Source organism: Entamoeba dispar, genomic scaffold (assembly GCF_000209125.1).
Source record: "Entamoeba dispar SAW760 scf_1105229461917 genomic scaffold, whole genome shotgun sequence".
NCBI lineage: Eukaryota > Evosea > Mastigamoebida > Endamoebidae > Entamoeba > Entamoeba dispar.
The window spans coordinates 29,611-48,080 of record NW_001854932.1 but is presented as its reverse complement, the minus strand read 5'-3'; the positions used below and the strand labels follow the sequence as shown (position 1 = coordinate 48,080).

At 24.9% G+C, this 18,470-nt stretch overlaps 6 protein-coding genes across 6 annotated transcripts in view, besides 29 other annotated features; 2 read left to right on the top strand and 4 right to left on the bottom strand.

The window, feature by feature from the left end:
- The first annotated feature begins 1 nt into the window (after position 1).
- Positions 2 to 42: a sequence feature (AT_rich).
- EDI_229070 (serine/threonine protein phosphatase 2B catalytic subunit, putative) lies at positions 10 to 1,488 on the bottom strand (the record flags this gene model as incomplete). Its single annotated transcript, XM_001739067.1, has 1 exon — positions 10 to 1,488. The coding sequence occupies one exon, from the start codon at positions 1,486 to 1,488 to the stop codon at positions 10 to 12; it is 1,479 nt and encodes a 492-aa protein (XP_001739119.1).
- Positions 107 to 193: a microsatellite.
- Positions 1,036 to 1,059: a sequence feature (AT_rich).
- Positions 1,488 to 1,541: a microsatellite.
- Positions 1,542 to 1,555: 14 nt separating this feature from the next.
- Positions 1,556 to 1,715: a repeat region.
- Positions 1,716 to 1,746: 31 nt separating this feature from the next.
- Positions 1,747 to 1,908: a microsatellite.
- A 13-nt stretch (positions 1,909 to 1,921) lies between these two features.
- Positions 1,922 to 2,014: a microsatellite.
- Positions 2,015 to 2,020: 6 nt separating this feature from the next.
- Positions 2,021 to 2,063: a sequence feature (AT_rich).
- A 149-nt stretch (positions 2,064 to 2,212) lies between these two features.
- Positions 2,213 to 3,259: a repeat region.
- A 112-nt stretch (positions 3,260 to 3,371) lies between these two features.
- Positions 3,372 to 3,520: a microsatellite.
- A 1-nt stretch (position 3,521) lies between these two features.
- Positions 3,522 to 4,136: a repeat region.
- A 66-nt stretch (positions 4,137 to 4,202) lies between these two features.
- Positions 4,203 to 4,268: a sequence feature (AT_rich).
- Positions 4,269 to 4,547: 279 nt separating this feature from the next.
- Positions 4,548 to 4,633: a microsatellite.
- A 15-nt stretch (positions 4,634 to 4,648) lies between these two features.
- Positions 4,649 to 4,696: a sequence feature (AT_rich).
- A 71-nt stretch (positions 4,697 to 4,767) lies between these two features.
- Positions 4,768 to 4,885: a sequence feature (AT_rich).
- Positions 4,886 to 4,976: 91 nt separating this feature from the next.
- Positions 4,977 to 5,035: a sequence feature (AT_rich).
- Positions 5,036 to 5,040: 5 nt separating this feature from the next.
- Positions 5,041 to 7,929, bottom strand: EDI_229060 (uncharacterized protein; the record flags this gene model as incomplete). The annotated part of the gene is made up of 1 exon (XM_001739066.1): positions 5,041 to 7,929. The coding sequence occupies one exon, from the start codon at positions 7,927 to 7,929 to the stop codon at positions 5,041 to 5,043; it is 2,889 nt and encodes a 962-aa protein (XP_001739118.1).
- Positions 6,300 to 6,334: a sequence feature (AT_rich).
- Positions 6,798 to 6,823: a sequence feature (AT_rich).
- Positions 6,986 to 7,016: a sequence feature (AT_rich).
- A 486-nt stretch (positions 7,930 to 8,415) lies between the features above and the next one.
- Positions 8,416 to 8,470: a sequence feature (AT_rich).
- A 236-nt stretch (positions 8,471 to 8,706) lies between these two features.
- On the top strand, positions 8,707 to 13,497 carry EDI_229050 (uncharacterized protein; the record flags this gene model as incomplete). The annotated part of the gene is made up of 1 exon (XM_001739065.1): positions 8,707 to 13,497. The coding sequence occupies one exon, from the start codon at positions 8,707 to 8,709 to the stop codon at positions 13,495 to 13,497; it is 4,791 nt and encodes a 1,596-aa protein (XP_001739117.1).
- Positions 11,758 to 11,787: a sequence feature (AT_rich).
- Positions 13,492 to 13,535: a sequence feature (AT_rich).
- A 14-nt stretch (positions 13,536 to 13,549) lies between these two features.
- On the bottom strand, positions 13,550 to 14,182 carry EDI_229040 (uncharacterized protein; the record flags this gene model as incomplete). Its single annotated transcript, XM_001739064.1, has 1 exon — positions 13,550 to 14,182. One exon carries the CDS (start codon positions 14,180 to 14,182, stop codon positions 13,550 to 13,552), a length of 633 nt encoding a protein of 210 aa, XP_001739116.1.
- Positions 14,024 to 14,047: a sequence feature (AT_rich).
- A 1-nt stretch (position 14,183) lies between the features above and the next one.
- Positions 14,184 to 14,273: a sequence feature (AT_rich).
- EDI_229030 (TATA-binding protein-associated phosphoprotein, putative) lies at positions 14,264 to 15,658 on the bottom strand (the record flags this gene model as incomplete). The annotated part of the gene is made up of 2 exons (XM_001739063.1): positions 14,264 to 14,811; positions 15,082 to 15,658. The coding sequence occupies 2 exons, from the start codon at positions 15,656 to 15,658 to the stop codon at positions 14,264 to 14,266; spliced, it is 1,125 nt and encodes a 374-aa protein (XP_001739115.1).
- Positions 14,348 to 14,423: a microsatellite.
- Positions 14,813 to 14,875: a sequence feature (AT_rich).
- Positions 15,659 to 15,931: 273 nt separating the features above from the next.
- Positions 15,932 to 15,960: a sequence feature (AT_rich).
- A 210-nt stretch (positions 15,961 to 16,170) lies between these two features.
- Positions 16,171 to 16,217: a sequence feature (AT_rich).
- A 79-nt stretch (positions 16,218 to 16,296) lies between these two features.
- Positions 16,297 to 16,436: a sequence feature (AT_rich).
- A 37-nt stretch (positions 16,437 to 16,473) lies between these two features.
- Positions 16,474 to 18,470, top strand: part of EDI_228920 (uncharacterized protein) — a gene marked incomplete at both ends in the record, with an annotated part of 2,100 nt that continues 103 nt past the window's right edge. Inside the window, one exon of the mRNA XM_001733414.1 lies at positions 16,474 to 18,470. This exon is cut by the window's right edge and continues 103 nt beyond it. Coding sequence (XP_001733466.1) covers positions 16,474 to 18,470 — 1,997 coding nt within the window.

Here is an 18,470-nt window from a genome sequence, read left to right as displayed (position 1 = left end):
GATAAATATTTATAATAAAAAAAATGATTTAAATAAAATAAAGAAAAACAAACAAATTGATGGTTGTTGTGTACCAATTGATGAATGTAAAATGTTGTTAGTTAATTTATTAATATCATTACCATTAAATGATCTAAATAATATTTTATTATCATTAATATTATCATTAATATTATCATTAATATTAATATTAATTTGAGATGAAATAGATTGATTAATTTGATTAAAACTTTGATTTATTAAATTTTGAGTAGGATTAAATTGAGAAGATATAATTGGTGGAAGAAAAGAATGAGATAATTCATCATTTTCAGGACAATCAAAAATACAAAAATCATCATTCAAATTATTTTCATCAGTATCATTTAAATCATTTAAATCATTTAAATTATCATCTATATCATCAGTAGTAAATGTTAAATAAATAAATTGTTTAATAAATGAACTAATATTTTCCATTATAATATCTAATGAATAATTTAAAGCATATTCAATAGTAGGATTATAATCATTATCAACTAATGATATTGGATATTTACTAATATCAATATTTGTATCAGTAATAAGCATAACTGCTGCTTTATTTTTAAATGAATAATGTGTTGCACCAAAAATTGTAAAACAAAGTGGAAAATTTAATTGATTATTTCCAAAATAATGCATTTCAACACCATCATTAACCCATTGATGTCCTCTAATAATTGCAATACATTGATTATCTTGAAGAAATTTATTAATTGCTTTATATCCATATTTATATGAACAATTTCTTTCTATATTAGGAATAAAATCAATTGATTGATAATACATTTTAAAATCTAAATGTTCATTTAAAAATTCTTCTGTAATAGGATCTGACCATAATAAATCACAAATTATTCCTTTACTTGGTGGTTCACAAAATCTATTAATTTCATTAATTTCTTCTATTTTATTAATTTCTGGTGAAATTCCTCCATGACAACAAAAAAATTTCCCTATTTTTCTTTTAATAATTACTCCAAGTGGAAGATAATTAAAACTTTCACAAAATTCATAATATATATTAATATTATATTTCTTTTGACATTCTTTCATAAATCCCATCCTTTCTGTCATCATTCTTGTTTCATGATTTCCTCTTAAAATTATTATTTTCTTAGGATTATTTATTTTCATACAAAATAATGTTATTATTATTTCTGTACCCATTTGTCCTCTATCAACATAATCTCCAAGATATATTTTTGTTGCTTCTTTTTTCTCCCAATATTTATCTTCCAGTTGTGTTAAAAAATCAAAATATTGTCCATGATAATCTCCAAATAAAAGTCCATTATCATTTATTTCAATTATATTCTTTTCTTCTTTAACTATCCTTTGAATTCTTTCATTTATTTCATGAATCGATTTCTCTTTTATCCCTCCTCCTTTCATAAAATGTTCTCTTAATTTCTTCATATCATATTTCCCTTGTTCATCTTTTGGAATTTCTATATTATATCCCATTTCTTTTATTTCTAGTTTTTTTTTTCTTTTTTCTTTTTTTTTATTTATTCTTTCAATTTTACCTCTTTATGAATCAGGCAGCAACTTAAATGAGGAACCATTTAAGTCGAGCATGTTTGAAAAAAACTTTATTTCATATAAAATAAAACATGTTGAAGAAACTGGTTTTTGCTCACTTCTCAAGATGATGAAAACATAAATATAGGTAATTCATAATTGATTCCTTTTCTTTCAATTTTACCTCTTTATTAAATCTACTCTTTTCTTCTTTCTTTTATTTCTTCTTTTGTTTCCTTTCACTTCTTTAACTTCTTCATTTCTCTCATCTCTTTATCTTTTCTTATTCTTTATCTTTTTTACTTGTTTTATTTTCTTCTTCTTATTCTCCTTTAAACTTTCTCTTGTTCTTATTTCTTTCTTATCAAAAAAAACATTTCTTTCTTATTTTGTTATTATCTTATTTTTCTTTTTCTATTGCTTCTTTCTTTTTCTCCCTTTTTTCTCTTTATTCTTTTTTTTTTCTTTTCGTTTCAAATATAGATATTAAAGAAAAATACAATTTAAAAAATAAAAATCATTTCATCAAAACAACAATAAATCTCTTTGGTGTGAAGTAAGTTTTTCCTGTCCAAAATGATTTTCCACAAAACGGATTTTCAACCATTCCATACCCACTGTTAAAGGGGTGATAGCTTTTTAGTGCATAATTAAAGGACTGTTGCACACACTTTGAATAAGTTTTATTGTTTTCTTTATAAACACATATGTCATATCCAAACCCAAAAGAGAATAGTCTGTCGTGTGTTTGGCTATTCAAAATAAATGCATATTGTGGTTCGTTAATATCAAACCTCATCATTCCTTTTACTCTCCCATTTGGATTCTAATGAAAATAAAAATGATTTTGGATCATTTATATAATCACCAACTTTATCAATTTTCTTATTAACATATCCTCCAAATTTATTTCCATTTGTATCTTCAATAATAATTATTATGTGTTCTTTATTTATTATTCTTTTTCCAAACAATGATGTATCTTCCTTCCAGTCATCAACTTCTGAATCAAATAGTATATTTCCTATTTCTCTGTTTGTCCATTTTTCTATTTGTTCAGTGTGGTTCATCATTACCATACTTCTTAACCTTTTTTTTTCATTGTCCAGTTGTTCTTTTCTTTGTTTTTTTTCTTCTTCTTCTTTTATTTTTTTCTTTTTGATTTCTTCCTCTTGTTGTTCTTTTCTTTGTTTTTCTTCCTCTTGTTCTTTCATTCTTTTTCTATCCTCATAATCACTGTATTGTGTTTTCCAATACACTTTTTTAAGATTAAACGTTTCTTCAGCTTTCCTTGCTTTTTCTGGAAATCTTAATATTTTGTTTTTCTTTTTCATTTCTTCCATTTGAATGATTTTATCTATTAGTTCATTTCGTGGTTTGTTTACTCTTTCTTCATCACCTCTACATGCCTCTATTATCTTTACCATTTTATTCTTCATTGTTTCTATTTTATTAATTGTTTCATGGCTTTTTTCAATTACTAGTTTTCTTCTTTTTTCTGTTTCAGCCATCTTACCAATTATCCCTTCTCCCCTTTTAATAGCTTGTTCATATGTTTCATGTGGCCTTATTTTAAGTTCTTCATTTTTAATACTTCCTAAATATTCTTGATACTGTTTAGTAGTATCATCAATTGATTGTTGGACAATTAGAAGTGTTTCTAGTGTTTCTTTAATTATTTGGTTATTTATCACTTTTTCCATTTTAATTTAATTTAGAAATTATGAGTTCAAACTCCCCTCTTAATTAATTGCTTTTTCAAAGTTTGAATAACACCAAACTCAATTGTTGAAAGTTTATTTTACAATAATTATAATATTATCATAATTTATTTATTCTTTTCTGATTGTTGAATTATTAATGGATATTCATTGTTTTGTTTGTTATTTTTTGTTTATTTTTTTATGATTTATTTGTATTGATTTTATTATACATTCAATTTGAGATATTATGTTATCTATTCATTCAATTCTTTTAGATTTGATGTAATATATCAGAGACACCAAACAACCATCAAAATAAATACAAACTTCGAACCTCCAGTTATCTTCGAGTTACAATGTTACGTTTGTTAGAAAACGTGTTACTCAAACTACAAAAATAGCAGTGATTATTATTTACAATAATGGAATATCATTGATAATAAAAGAATGGGCGGCATTATTTATTTATCAACGTGCAAATATATTTGATATAGGTTGATGGAATTAAGTGTATTGGTATTATCAATGAAAATTGACCTACTTGTTGATGGTGTTGCTAAATAAAATTAAGCATAATAATGCTGTGGTAATGATATAGTCAGCATAAATAAGAAAGTAAAGAGTGAGGAGTTTTTAATACACATTAAAATTAAATGAGTGTAGGATAGTTAGTTAAATTAGGAATAACAAAGTTGAGGAACTTTGAAAAGACAGTAGTTCAACACAAATAAAATAATAAAGATAGAAATTCACACTTTTCAACAAAATGAAAATCTGAATAATAGGCGAATAGTTGATGAATAAATATTCGTAAAACATAATGAGAATAGTCAATAGTGAGCAATGAATAATGGATAATAAAACTTTAATACTTAATTAACTTCTTTTATTTTTATTTGTTGTTCGTTTCATCATTTAGACTTACTAATCAATTTAATATACAAATACTCTTTGTTTTTAATTGTTATGATTTATTATAATGTTCAATAATAATAACATTAAATTAAACTATTTATTATACCTCAATTCTCTAATTAAATATGTTTTTTTTTTTGTTTTGATTTATTACTTTTTATGTCAATATATATTCTCAACGTATTATGTTGTATACGGGTATTAATTATGGTATTTTAAAACTATTTAATTATTGATGGTACTTGTTTTTCAATCTATATCTCTTGTTATTTTCAATATAACTTGAAAAATATTCATCAATGTGCCCTTTTTACTAACAATGGTATTCGATTAATAAATGAACTAACATAAATAATAATTCAATCATTTCATTAATTATAATAATACTTGAATTTATTGATATTAATTTATTTTATTTTTTCATTTTATTTACTCTTTCTTTAGATATTTTTGTGTGTTTAATTTCATTTAAGAATGATGCAATGTAAATTTAATCTAATTTTAAAATAAATAGCAAAAATATAATTAAAAATGAAAGAATTAGCTTAGAAATGAATTATTTAAATAAAAAAGTATCCTAATAAATACTGGAATAAATATGGTCATATATATAATAAACTTTAGATACAATTAATTTTGATTAATATATTTATTTACTGAAATTTCGATTAAATAAGTATTTCTAAAAGATAGTTATTAAATTATTTTTGTTTTATTTTATTGAATATAGTTTTCAAGTTGACTCTTTAATTTACATATGAAATTACTTGATGTTTTTAAATCGACAAATTTTATTGGCAAATATCTCATAACTATTTAAAAATACTATGATAATTTATTTTAGTTGATTATTAAATAATAAACAAAAAAAACTACTCTAAATATCAATTTGTGATGAGAATCCTTTGTGGTTTCCTTCTTCATTGACCCTTTTTAAGATTTTAGTTATGATTTCTTTACAGTCTTCATTCTCTTCTATTAGATTATTAAGTATTGTTTTAGTGTTTGGAGTATTAATTAATGTTCTAATACTTGGTATGATTGCTAAATTAAACAAAGCACATACCCCTACACAGACATAATCAGTTGGACAATGAGGTTCACTTAATACATTAATAATTGAGGTTAATGATTTCTTAATTAAACTTTCTTCTCTTTTAATTGAATCGTTATTGAGTAGTGCAAACAATAATATCGCATTTCTTCTTTCACTGATTGATGTTGATGGTGTTGATAAGAGTTGAATTGCATACTGAATCATTAGTTGTTGGTCTTGACTTGATAATGTGGTAACACTCATTATTGCATAAAACCCAATGCAATTAGTTTGTGAATTAGGTAATTGTTTAATTAAATTACAGAATGAATTCATTGAAGTTGTTGTATTTAATAATTGAGATATTTCTGGGTCATTAGATAAAGAAGAAACGACTTCCCATACATTTAAAGAAATAAATGAATAAATAGAATATGAATTTGAAAGAAGTAATGATGTCATTAATACCTGTAAAACAGATACATTTAATTGATTTGATATAGAAGGTATTTGTTGAATAATTCTTTTATATAATATACTTTTTTTCAATAACTGTGAGATTTGAATAACGTTTTGATTAAAAGGACATAAAAATAAAATACAAATTTGAAGAACAAGTTGATCAAATTCTTTGTTACTTATTTTTTGAATAACTGTTTCAAGAATTTGAATAATTTGAATTACTTCATTATATGAAAAGAATGGTTGTATTTGATTTGCAATAACTCTTAGTGTTAGTGCATCTTTAATAATTTCAATATTTTCTTGATTTTGAGAGATATTATTAAAAATAATGTCTCTCCATTCTTGATCTTCTAATTTATCAATAGAACGATAACCCTCAATATATTTCTTAATAAGACTTAAACATTTTTTATTTATTTTAGGTGTATTAAATGTATGACATTTATTAACACATATATTAACCCAATTTTCATATTTTTTTATTTGTTTTTCATTCATACTAAAGTCTTCATTTATACCGTCTTCTAAGCACTGAATACTATGCACTATAACTTCTTCATTATCACTTTTTTTCATCCTTTCTGTAATTATATTAAAAATATCTTGACCAAGAAGTTCATTTGAAACTCCATTTGATAAAAAATAATGAATAATTTTCATAATTTTAATACTTTGATCTATTGTAGTTGATTGAAGAACAAGAAAAGATACAATTATGATGCAATTATTTAGTTTACAAATATTAATTTGTTTATCATTAATTAAACTAAAAACAATTTGAATTACTGCATTTTGAATATCTTCTAATTCTATAAATTTCATAGCCAATTCAAAAATCCATTTAATATTATCATCTGTTTTAAAATTTATTGTATTGGATAAACTAAAGATATAACTAAAAATAAACATACATCCACTAATGATTGATATATCGTTCTCAAAAGAATGACTTATTTGAATAATTAATGGAAATATATTTAATATTTTTGTATCTTTAATGTTCTTAACTATTTCTTTATAAACTTGAAAACATAATAAAAGAATTCCTGGACTATCTTTATAAATTTGGAATATTTGAATTACATTATCTATAACCCCAATTTCTATAAACCTTGAAATACATCTTTTTGTTGATAATATTTTAATAAAAATATTTAATCCAATACTTTGAATTCCTTCATCAGATAAATATAATTCCATAACATTTTTAATAACTTCAATCCATTGATTATCTATCATTTTATTATTATTCTCTTCAAACCCACAATATAATGATAATGCCCTTAACCCACTCATTTCCATTAATTTAAGTGAAAGGTTCTTTTTAATAATTTCAATTAAAATTTTAATAACTTCAAATTTTTCAAGTGATTTAAAATTACTTTCATTTTGCATTAGTAATATCGTTATTTCAATAAAAATTAATATAATATCTTCTTTTGTACTACTTTTTATTATTTCAATTACTTCTTTCAAACACCCACTTTCAATAAATTCTTTTTGACATTTATCTTCATTACATAATCTCCAACACCCAATAATTAATGGTTGAATATATTCCCTATTTGTTATGGATTTATTTAGTAATTTTTGTAATTCGCTATACCATTCTCCTCCTTCTCTTATTATATTTTCAATAACAAATCCAATAATAACTCCCATACTTTCTTGTGAACATGAAATATCACTTATTCCTTCTTCTAATACCATTGATGAAAATACTTTTTGTGTATTTTCTGCTAATCCTAATTGATCTCTCAGTTGATATGCAATTTCTTTATTATGAGAAAGTAATGAATTGATTAGATAAGTTTCTGCAATATCATCTAATCGTTCTGATTTATGGTCAATTAACCATTTTCCAAATTCATTAATAAATTCATTATTATTAATTCCCATTGCCATTATTCCATAAATCATTTCATTAATATCATAAACACTACATCCATTTAAAGTAATATGTTTATTCATCACAATTGTATTAATAATACTTGTTAATGTTTTAATTGTTCCACAAATATAAATATTATCATTTGGTTGTGCTTCTGAAATAATTCCTGACTTAATAATTCCATATGGGATATGTAATACTCCATCAATACATACTAAATTTACTATTTTCTCAATTTCTATTTTCTGGTCTTGTTGTTCTGATGGAATATTTATAGTATTATTGTATATTTCATTAAGTTTTGTTGTCCATTCTGTTAAGTGAAATAAATCTAATGTGTCACTTGATTCGCTTCTACAACAAGTTTGTTGCATTTTAGTTTTTTAGTTCTTTTTTTTATTAAAAACAAATTTGTTTGTTCAATCTTTTTCTCATTTTCCTTTCATTATTTTCTTTTCAAAAACTAAATAATGAACCTTTCTTCACATTTAATAATTGTCATTTTATTACTCTTATTGACTCTGTTATTTCTCAAAGAATAACAGAAAATAACCTTGTAATTTTTGTTTGAAAGTTATGGTAAACTTTTGTGCCAATGAGTTAAATTCAATCAAGGTTTGTTTGACAAATAATTATTTAACCATTAACTTATTTAAAAAATCGCCATAAGTCATATCATTATTCAAAAAGATTATAAGCCATAGGTATTTTTATAGTCATAATTTATTTAAAATGAAAAGACCATTAAATAAACTTAGTAGAGAAAAATATTTAAGGTAATACCTCTTAATAAAACAAACTCTTGTGAATGGGTCTTATTATTTATATATGTTAAAAAGAAAAACAAAGAGTATTTTCAGTTTTATTAAATAAAAAAACTTATTAGTTATAATAAATTTAATTTCTATTTAATTTCTATGTTCACCTATAAAAGTGAAAATTCCCTTGATTATTGTATACTTGGATAATAAAAGTGTTCATAGTGCTTAGTGTTTTCTATCACACAAAAGGTTTTCAAGTATTGAAGAATATGGAAATAAAACGTTGGGATAGAAACATGAACAAATAGAAAGAAAAATGTTTTTCTTCTGGTCTGGAAAATGAAAAGAGAAACCGACAATTTTAAGAAAAAAATCTGAAAAACAAGATAAATGACAAGTGAAATTGTTGAAGAACCAATTGAGTTGAAAGACAAGTTGGTGGATAAACGATGGAAGATCAGGGTAAAGGGATATAAAGAATTAGATCAATTAATTCAAACAAAAGACACGAAATACATAGAATATATTAGTTACTTTGAAGGAATGGCAAACGACAATAATGCAATTGCTTTTGAGAGTGCACTTGAAACAATGATCAGTTATTTTAGTATTAATGATAATTCTAATCCCTTATCAATTGAAGTTGGAAACAAAGTGTGTTTAGTCATTGGAGAAAAAGGACTTGTAGGAAGATCTAAAACAAAAGAACGGACATTGGAACTTTTTTGTTTATTTATTGAAATTGGGTTAACAGAAGAAGTACTCAATGCATTGATTGATCTCACTAAACATAAGAATTTTAAACTAGTAGTAGAGGCAATTAAAGAAATAGAACAAATTCTTATTTTATTTAGTCCTCAAGTATTTTCCTTAAAAAATATTCTTGAAGGACTTAAAGAATGGATAGTTCATAAAGACAAAGACGCACGTCAAAGTTCATTAAGGATATTACATTGCTTAAATTCTAATTTTGAAGAATCTTTATTACAAGAATTTATTAATACCATTCCACCAGCACAAAAGAAAGATTATGAAAGTTATCTTCAAAACAATCCATTACACAAAATTGATCCAGTAAGAAATATGAGGTGTAAGAAAGAACAAAAAGTCATTAGTCCAGTTCAAAAAGTTGTTGAAAAAATTGTTGAAAAAAGTCTTCCTGAAAAAATTAATAATGTTGAAAAAAATGTTCTTGAAAAAAAAATCCCAAAAGAATTTGCTAATATAATTGATAATGGAAAATGGAAAGAAAAAAAAGAAGTCATTGAAAAAATTAATGAGGAACTTGAAGCACCAAAAGTTATATTTCCAACCTCTGGAATATTTTGGGAAACATTAAAGAAGGCTTTGGATGATAATAATATCAGCGTTGTATCTGCAACAATGAGGTGTATTATTTCTATTGATAAAAAAGGTGGAAATGTTACACAATATTTATCACAAATTGTCAAAAGATTAAAAGAAAGTAATAAAATATTAGTGAATTGTGCTATAGAGACTCTGCTTTCAATTAATAAGAACAATGATGATTTGGTTTCATTATTGATTGAGGTTGAAGGGAATTCTATCAGTAATTTAAATGTTATGAATTTTGCAAGAAGGGCCATCGAAAAGTTTAATAAACCAACACAACAAATTAAGATATGGGCAAAACTATTTTGTTCACCATTAGAAGACCAAAAAAAAGAAACTAGAGATGCTGCAACAGAAGCAATTGTCTCATTTATTAAAATTAATGGTGACGAAATTTTAAAATATCTTGAAGGTGTTTCCAAAGATCGATTAAGAATAGTTCAAGCTAAAGTAAATGGGGAATCATACATGTCAGTTGCTCCAAATACTGTAAATACAAACTCAGTTGCACAGTCTTCAATATCACAAATTAGTGAAATACCACAAAAAATACTTTCACCTATTCCAATTAAAGAAGTTATTAATAATGATAATAATTCAATTAAACAATTTACAACCAGATCAAGAAAAATGAGTCTAGAAAGATCACCAAAGAAGAAAGGAATCAAAAGTTATAGTACAACAAAATTACCAGTGCTAAAAGTTAATACAAAACCAGTATTAAGAAGTGCTAAAACACAACCAAAAAAAGAAGTAAGGAAAACTCTAAAAAAAAGTTATTTTGATTTATTCAAAGCATTAAAAAATGGAGATTGGAAAGTACAAACACAAAGTTTGATTGAAATAACAAAATATTTAGAAAGTAGTACAATAAATCAGATAGAATGTGATAATTTAATTAATGAACTAAAAAATAAAATTGGAGACCCCAAAAGGGGATTGGCATCAATTGCATTAAAAACTTTGATACAAATTATTAAGAATATCAAAACTGGATTTGAAAGATATATTCCTAGTATTATGTCTAATGTTATACAACAAATGGGAGATACTAATAAGAGTGTTCGAGAGTGTTCTATTGAAGTAATGCAAACTCTAGGAAAAGAAGTTGGGATGAATGCGCTAATAAATCAATTAAATTATGCAATGCAACCAAATAATAATCCTATTATTCGAAAAAGTGCAATAGAAGTTATACTAAAAATAATTGAACCTATGAATTTAAAAGAAATTGGAATAATGAAACCATTAGTACCAACATTATTAAAACAAATTTGTGATAAAAACATTGAGTTAAGAAAAGATGTTGAGTATGCTATTGAAAAATGTGTTGAAAGTATGGGAGTAGATATTATTAAAAGTAGAATGAATAAATTAATGATTAATGAACAACAAGCGTGCAGAGAAATTATTAGAAGATATAATGTTAGTCAACATCCAACAATAATAGAACCTAACATTACCGAACCTAAACCTGTTGTTAAGAAACTAACTCATTTAATTACAGTTTCAAGAGATTCTGAGGTCATTCCAAAAGAAACAAAAATGGAAGAAGAGCAAATTAAAGATGTTAATAATCAACACACATATACAAAAATGGAAGAAGTCCCTATATTACCTATTAGGAAATCATTAATTTTAGCTCAAGAAAACAATGAAAATACTAAAATAGAAGAATATCCAAATATTAATTTAGGAAAACAAAATCTTCCAAGAACTGGTTCTGCAGTAGTCACAGTGTTAAATAGATGTGCTACAATTAGTATGATTGTTGAAGACACTCAAAAACAACCAATGATCATTAGATCACAAACAATGATTCCACCAGAATTAACACTATTATATAAAATACCAGAAACTTATATTAAGGATTTATTACGACTTGGTGCAGAAATGTTACCACAAGATTATCTACAAAGGTTAGTATCTCTATCACCAAGAGATGTTGATTTATGTCTAAAAGCAGTTGAAGTTTTAGATTTTGGAAAACCAATATTTGAAGAATTTTTAATGACATGGGGAGTAGTTTTAATAATGAAAGGAGACTATACCTTAATTCCAGAACTAACTAAGATTGTACAAGATTGGATTAAAAAATTATTAAAAAATAAAAAAATTCTTGAAGGAGTACGTACTCATACATTTATAGAATGTATATTAAAATCTGCACAATATATTTCTACTGAAGTTTCATTATTAATGAAATATTTTGTTCGAGTATATGATAATAAAAGAATTATTGAAATGTTATGGCAGGCTATTGTAACATCTCCATTGGCAACAAAAATTGTTTGTCTTAGAGTTTTTAATGATTTATTTGAAACATTTATTGAAAATAGGGATTTAAATGAAAATATGATGAAAACTATGTTTTGTGTCATATATAGAGAAGCCAATACAAAAAATTTCGAAGATATAGTTGGTTTTTTACTTGCTAAAATCTATAATTGTATTGGAGAAGATATTTTTACAGTTATTGAAAATAACGATGAAATATTTAATCAATATATTAGATTTAATGGAAAATATATTAAAGAAAAAGAACAAATGATAACTGGGGGTGGAAAAAGAAAAGTAAGAGATGAACGAATTACTATTGTTGGACATGACCAACCAATTAGTATCGCTGAAAATAATGAAGATATTATTTTACATATTAGTGGAATTGATAAAGATCAACGATTAGACTCAGGTAAAACGTTGGATGAAATAAAAGAAAATGGTATTGATTTAGAAATTTCAGAACCAAATGCTCAAAATAAAGAGAGACCAAGAAAATTTAGTTTAACACTTCAAAGAGGAAAAGGTCCTATCCAATTTAATGACCATAATATAAACATGCCAATTAATATAGAAAATAAACCATTGGAAGAAATTATTCCATCTAAACGTATGTCTGAAGAAAATAGTGGACCTAAATTGATTGATTTAGAAGAAGAAACAAGTCAAGTTGATAAAACAACTCAAAACCTTGAATTAAATATTGGGCAAAATACCTCCGATATATCACCGTTAGTTTCTCCTCTTAGTACTAAAGAAATGCAAAAATCATCAAGACAAGTATCACCTAAACTATCTCCAGTTCAATCTCCAAATCTTCTTAAAACACCAACACTATCTCCAAATTCTCTTTTGAGATCAAGAGGAAAGAAGATTACACATAAACCAGTTATTGTTCCAAAAGCATCTCCCACAGTTGGTTATAAACCTATAATGGAAAAAAGTCCTGTTTCTTCTGCTGTAAGAGTAAAACAGTTAACAATGGAAGAACAACAATCTAATCAAAATAAAATAACTACAAAGAGACATAACCTTAATCTTATTCGTAGTCAAAATGCAATGAATAAAATAGAAGTTGTATCACCAATGGTTAAACCAATAATTAAATTTGATGTGATGGATCCACAAGATATCCCATTATCAATTGAAGTACCAAATAGAGAAGTTAGTACAGAGAGTAACAGCTCATTCTATCCAATTAGCAATACCACACCACTTGGATTTTTAGATAAAATATTGAAAACAAAAAAAGAAGTACCACCACCAATTCAAGTTAATACTGATTTTAAATTTAGTATTGCCGAACAAAATAAGGAACACACCCAACAATCTATAAACACAATTACAGATTCAAAGCCAGTAACCCAATCTCCAGTTGATCAATTTACATTACAACCAACTCAACCACCATTAATTAATCCACAATTACTAGCATTACAGACAAGTATTAATTCAATAAAAAGAGTTTCACCAATTAGAAATCCAATAAATCAGGTAAGCCCTGATACTGTACCAAATGCACTTAATTGGAAAGATTTATGCAAATAAAGTATTATAATTATTTAATTTAAAATTAATGAATTTATGGTTTAAAGTACATTTAACTGTCATCACTCTCTTCTTCTGAAACATCTACTGCACCAAGAGGGACTTGGGCAGTACGACGAACGGTCAATGGAATGTATGAAGGGCGATACTTTCTTTCTAACTCAGAACGTTTCTCTTCCTCAAAACGTACTAATTCTTCTACATCACCTCCTAATACTTGAATATTTGAATTATTCAAATATAATACACCCCTTCTTACTTTTACTTGCCTTAAAGCCACCTTAAATCCAGGTTTCATTCTCATACAAATACTATCAATATGATTTGATTCAAAACCATAAATTGATGTAGTACCATCTGTTAAAGACAGTTTCATCATCCTATTCTTTGTTTCATTAAATTGGTCATCTACAGTGTTACCAATATCGCTATATTCATCACACTGTAAAATAGCATGTTCCAAAATATCTTCTTTTATATCAAATGAATAAGAACTTAAAACAGGATTAGAGGTTAAGCGAATGTCATTATATAAAAATATATTATAAATGTGCTCTATTATAGAGTTAATATCCCCAAGTAATTCAGAATGATTTTGTTGAACTTCTTGAAGACAGTCTGAAATAAAAGAATCTTTAAGAGCAAGTAAATTTAATTTTTGTTGGATTTGAGGAATAAGAGACATGAATATTAAAAAAAATAAGAGATTTTATCTTTTAATAAAAAAAAAAAAAGAATAATAAATTAATAGTTGTATAATAATAGTTTAATTTAAACCATCAATATTAGTTATATTGCTTGAATCATTTCCACATGATCGATCAAGTGATGACATTAAAGCCTGAAAGGCTTCTTTTCCATACTGTTCTTCTATTTTTTTACTTGCATTCATTTCATATTCTTTTTGTTTTCTTATTTTTTCTTCTTGAGACATTTCAGGTTCTTGAGGCTTTTTACTAACTTCTTTTAATTGAGAATCTACAAGTTCTCTTAATTCATCATTATAATCTCCAAGTCCAAGATCAGAAAGAGCAGTTAGTACATGATCTGTACTTAATGTTTTTCTATTTGTATTAGCTGCTACATCTTTTGCTTGAGCAGCAATGATATGAATAAATTCAACACCACAATCAGCAACAACATCTCTAAAATCAGCTGAGACACGAATAGAATTAGATAAATTTTCTTTAATAAGCTTATTTATAGATGTTTTAGGAAGGCAATTTTCTTCAGACATGAATTCGTAGGGTTCTTCTTTCTTAACTTTTTGGTTCGGTTTTATTTTATAAGTTCCCTTTCCATTATTTCCAGTTTCTAATTTAATTTTAATAGTAAGTTTTATTAAAATGATTGTTTAATTAATTATTTCTAATTTTTTCCATTTGTATTAATTTAAAAACACTTGAAAGAATAAATATTTTAAGTATAATAACATAGTTTCTATTTGATTTCAAATACAGTAAAATTGATCAAACATTTTATAACTTTAAAGATAATATATAGGAATATATAAAGTAGTTTAATATAAAAAAAAGAGAGTTAAAAGAAAAAGAGATGATAAGATAAAATAAATTTATACAAAACTTGATAAAAAGAGATCATTCTTTTTCACAGTGATCCTACTAGAAACAAATAACTCACAAAGATATTGATTAATAATTTTTCCTTTTTTAATAATGTCATCCTTATTAAAAAGGAGTTTATTGTTTAGGAATATCTTATCAATCAAATCACATTTTAAAGTCCCTTTTTTTCCTTTTGTATTTCTTCTCTCAAGAACATAACCAAATTCTGTTATGATATCTGAAAGAAAATGAAGTGACTCAGTTAGTTTATTTGTTTCAAACCGCCGTTGACAAGTTTTTTTCGCTATTCCATGGGTTAAATCAAAATTGTATCTTTCAGAACATCTTTTGTCTATAAAACAAACTACATCAATATAATCTTCTTCTCTTGATATTGAATCAACAACTAGTATTTGTTCAAATACTTTTGCTTGTTTTATCGGCAATCTTAGAGTTATATCAAAGTATTGATTTAATAATGCTAAGAATATTGATTGTTCATAAACTTTATAATTTCTTATATTTATGAAATAAGCAGGGTTGTTTTCATTACCATTTGTTGGTTTTGATGATTTCATTCTGAAGAATTTTATCATTTCTTAGTTTTTTACTGAAAGTTGAGAGTTAGACAGCAGTACAAAGGATCGTTCTATTTTAATCATTGTAGAAGTTCTCACTATTTCTAAATCCATTATTATGTAACTTTCCCTTTTGATTAATTCTTTTTCACTTTTTTTTTTTAAAAAAAAGATAAATGACAGTTAAATTAATTTTCAAATTCTTTGTTTTGTATTTGAGGATATGAAATTTATATTCTATAATATAGGTATTTTATTATTATATAGATTGTTGTATTAAGTTTTGTTACGTTATAATCAAAAAAAATTTAAATTAAAAACTTGTACATCCATAAATTACAACTTGCGAAAAAATTAATTGACTATTTCTTTTGAATTTTAGACCAATACACTAAAAATAATGTTTTTTCTCTTAAAATCAAAAAACGTGGGAACAGAAAGACATTATTTGTTGATGACGTGTCTTTTTAATTTTAGAAAAAACAATAATTACAACGTTATTATTTTGTTGATTTAGAACCAATGAGATGAATTTTTAATTTGAAATAATTATTTAAAAACTTTAATAATAAATAATCAGAAATCATTTAGAAACCCATTCTTCATTTTATTTTCAGAGTGAGCTGAGTACAATTTCATCATTTCTATAATAATGGAATAATTATAATAATTAAGTGATTATATAATTAATTTAAAAAAATTATGGTTGATAAAAAAAGGGTTAATAAAAAAGAAAATAAAAGAATATCCAAAAAAGAAAGTATTTTAAGAAATTTTTAAATTTTAATTTTTTAATCCAAAAAGCGTTGTGAACTAAAAAAATACTTTTAGTTATGTCAGAAAAAGAAATAAAATTGTTTGATGAAGATTTAATTAAACACTGTATTAAGCCAATGATTCATGACGGGGATTATGTTAATGGAATAGAGTATTTGTATAATGAAATAACAAAACATATAGAGCATCCAATGAAACACCAAATAGATGGAATTTATATGACATATGAAAATATATTTCCAAAGCAACCAAAACATTTAAGTAATGAACAAATCAAAAATACTATTACAGAAGTAGCTACATTAGCTTCAGCAGAAATATTGTTTGCTTTATGTAAATATTATAAAGAATTAAAAAAATGTCAAAGTGAATTATTTCAACCATTATCACAAATTGTTGTTAAAAGAATATTTCCTGCTTCTTTTGAATTTGTTTGTAGAACAACTAAAGACAATGATTTTAGATTTGAATTACAAATGAAAAAATATATTAGAAGTGATTTAAGAGAAGTATTAAAAATTAATCCTAAAATTTATCCTACTTCATATCCAAGTGATCCTAGTATGTTTGGAAGAACTATCAATGTTTTAAATAAATTAGAAACTTCACCTACAATTGATGATATGAGAATTGAATTAGTTAATTCACAAACAGCTATTATTGATGATGTAAAAGATATGCATGATAATGTTTTACCAAAAGATTTTGATAGTGATGATTTATTATCTTTATTAACATTTTCTTTATTAAATTCTACAATGAGACATCCATTCGCTATTTCTATATTATTAGAATGTTTCTTAACTGATGAAGATTTCTTAACTCAAGTTGGATATTCTTTAACTACATTTACTGTAGCAATTCAATCAGTAATTAAAATGACTGAAAATGAATGTATACAAAATAAAGAATTATTACAATTAAATCCTGTAGATGCTCTTACTAGAAGAAATACAATACAAAGAAAACCCACTATAATGTGTACTCAACCTGTCTTTAGACCAGCTATTAATTCATCCTCTCATGAAAATATAATTATGATAAAGAAACCTACAACTAAAAGAGAAGAAAAATTTATTATCGGAACACGTTCTACTTTAGCGAAAAAGAAAGACAAACAAGTTGTTGGAAGTGTTGGAGTTCTTGACTCTCCATTACATAAGAAAAATTTTACTACTTCATATGATGATAATTCTTATTATGAACCTTTTGATGCTCATCACATTGACAGTCTTAAATCAAATGCCACTCCAGTTATATTAACAAGTCCTATAGTTTCTACTACTCCAAACAAAAGTCATAGTGACCTTTCTTCTGAAGATATCATTTTTAGTTTATCACCAAATACTGTTCCTGAAACTCCTATAATACCTTCACCAAAACATGAACGACAAGACGAATTAACTAAAACTAATTCTATTGGTCCAGATATTTGTCATAATCAATTGTATGTAGATGATTTCAGTAAAGAAAAAGAATTAAGTAATAATTCTGAAATGGACTATACATCAAAAATTACTACTCAAAATACTCAAAATGATATTCAAGTAGAAATCACTGAAAAATCAGATATTCAAGAAGAAAATAACGAGTTTATTAATCAAAATACTACTGAAAGTATTATAGAAAATAACAATCAAATAAAAAGTGTAGACCAAAAGGGAATAAATAAAGAATTTCAAACAGAAAACAACACTAATAAACAAGACCTATTATCATGTCAAGAAACAATTAATGAAAAGGTTATTCAAAAAGAACAAATAAATAATAACTTAAGTAAAAAGGAAGAAAAACAAGGACAATATTCAAAAAAGGTTGATCAGTTAAATGGTCAACACATAAAACAATCGAAAGAAATAACTGAACAAGAAAAGTTAATTCAAAACACTGAAACACAAGATGAATCTGAACGTTTATCTGTTTCTAAAGCTAAAATAAAATTTGAGACTGCAGCTCAAGATGAGTTAATAGAAAAACATCAAAAATCAATATCTACACCACCCAATTCAGTTTTAAGTGTCAAAGAACGGATGAAATTATTTGAATCAAAATT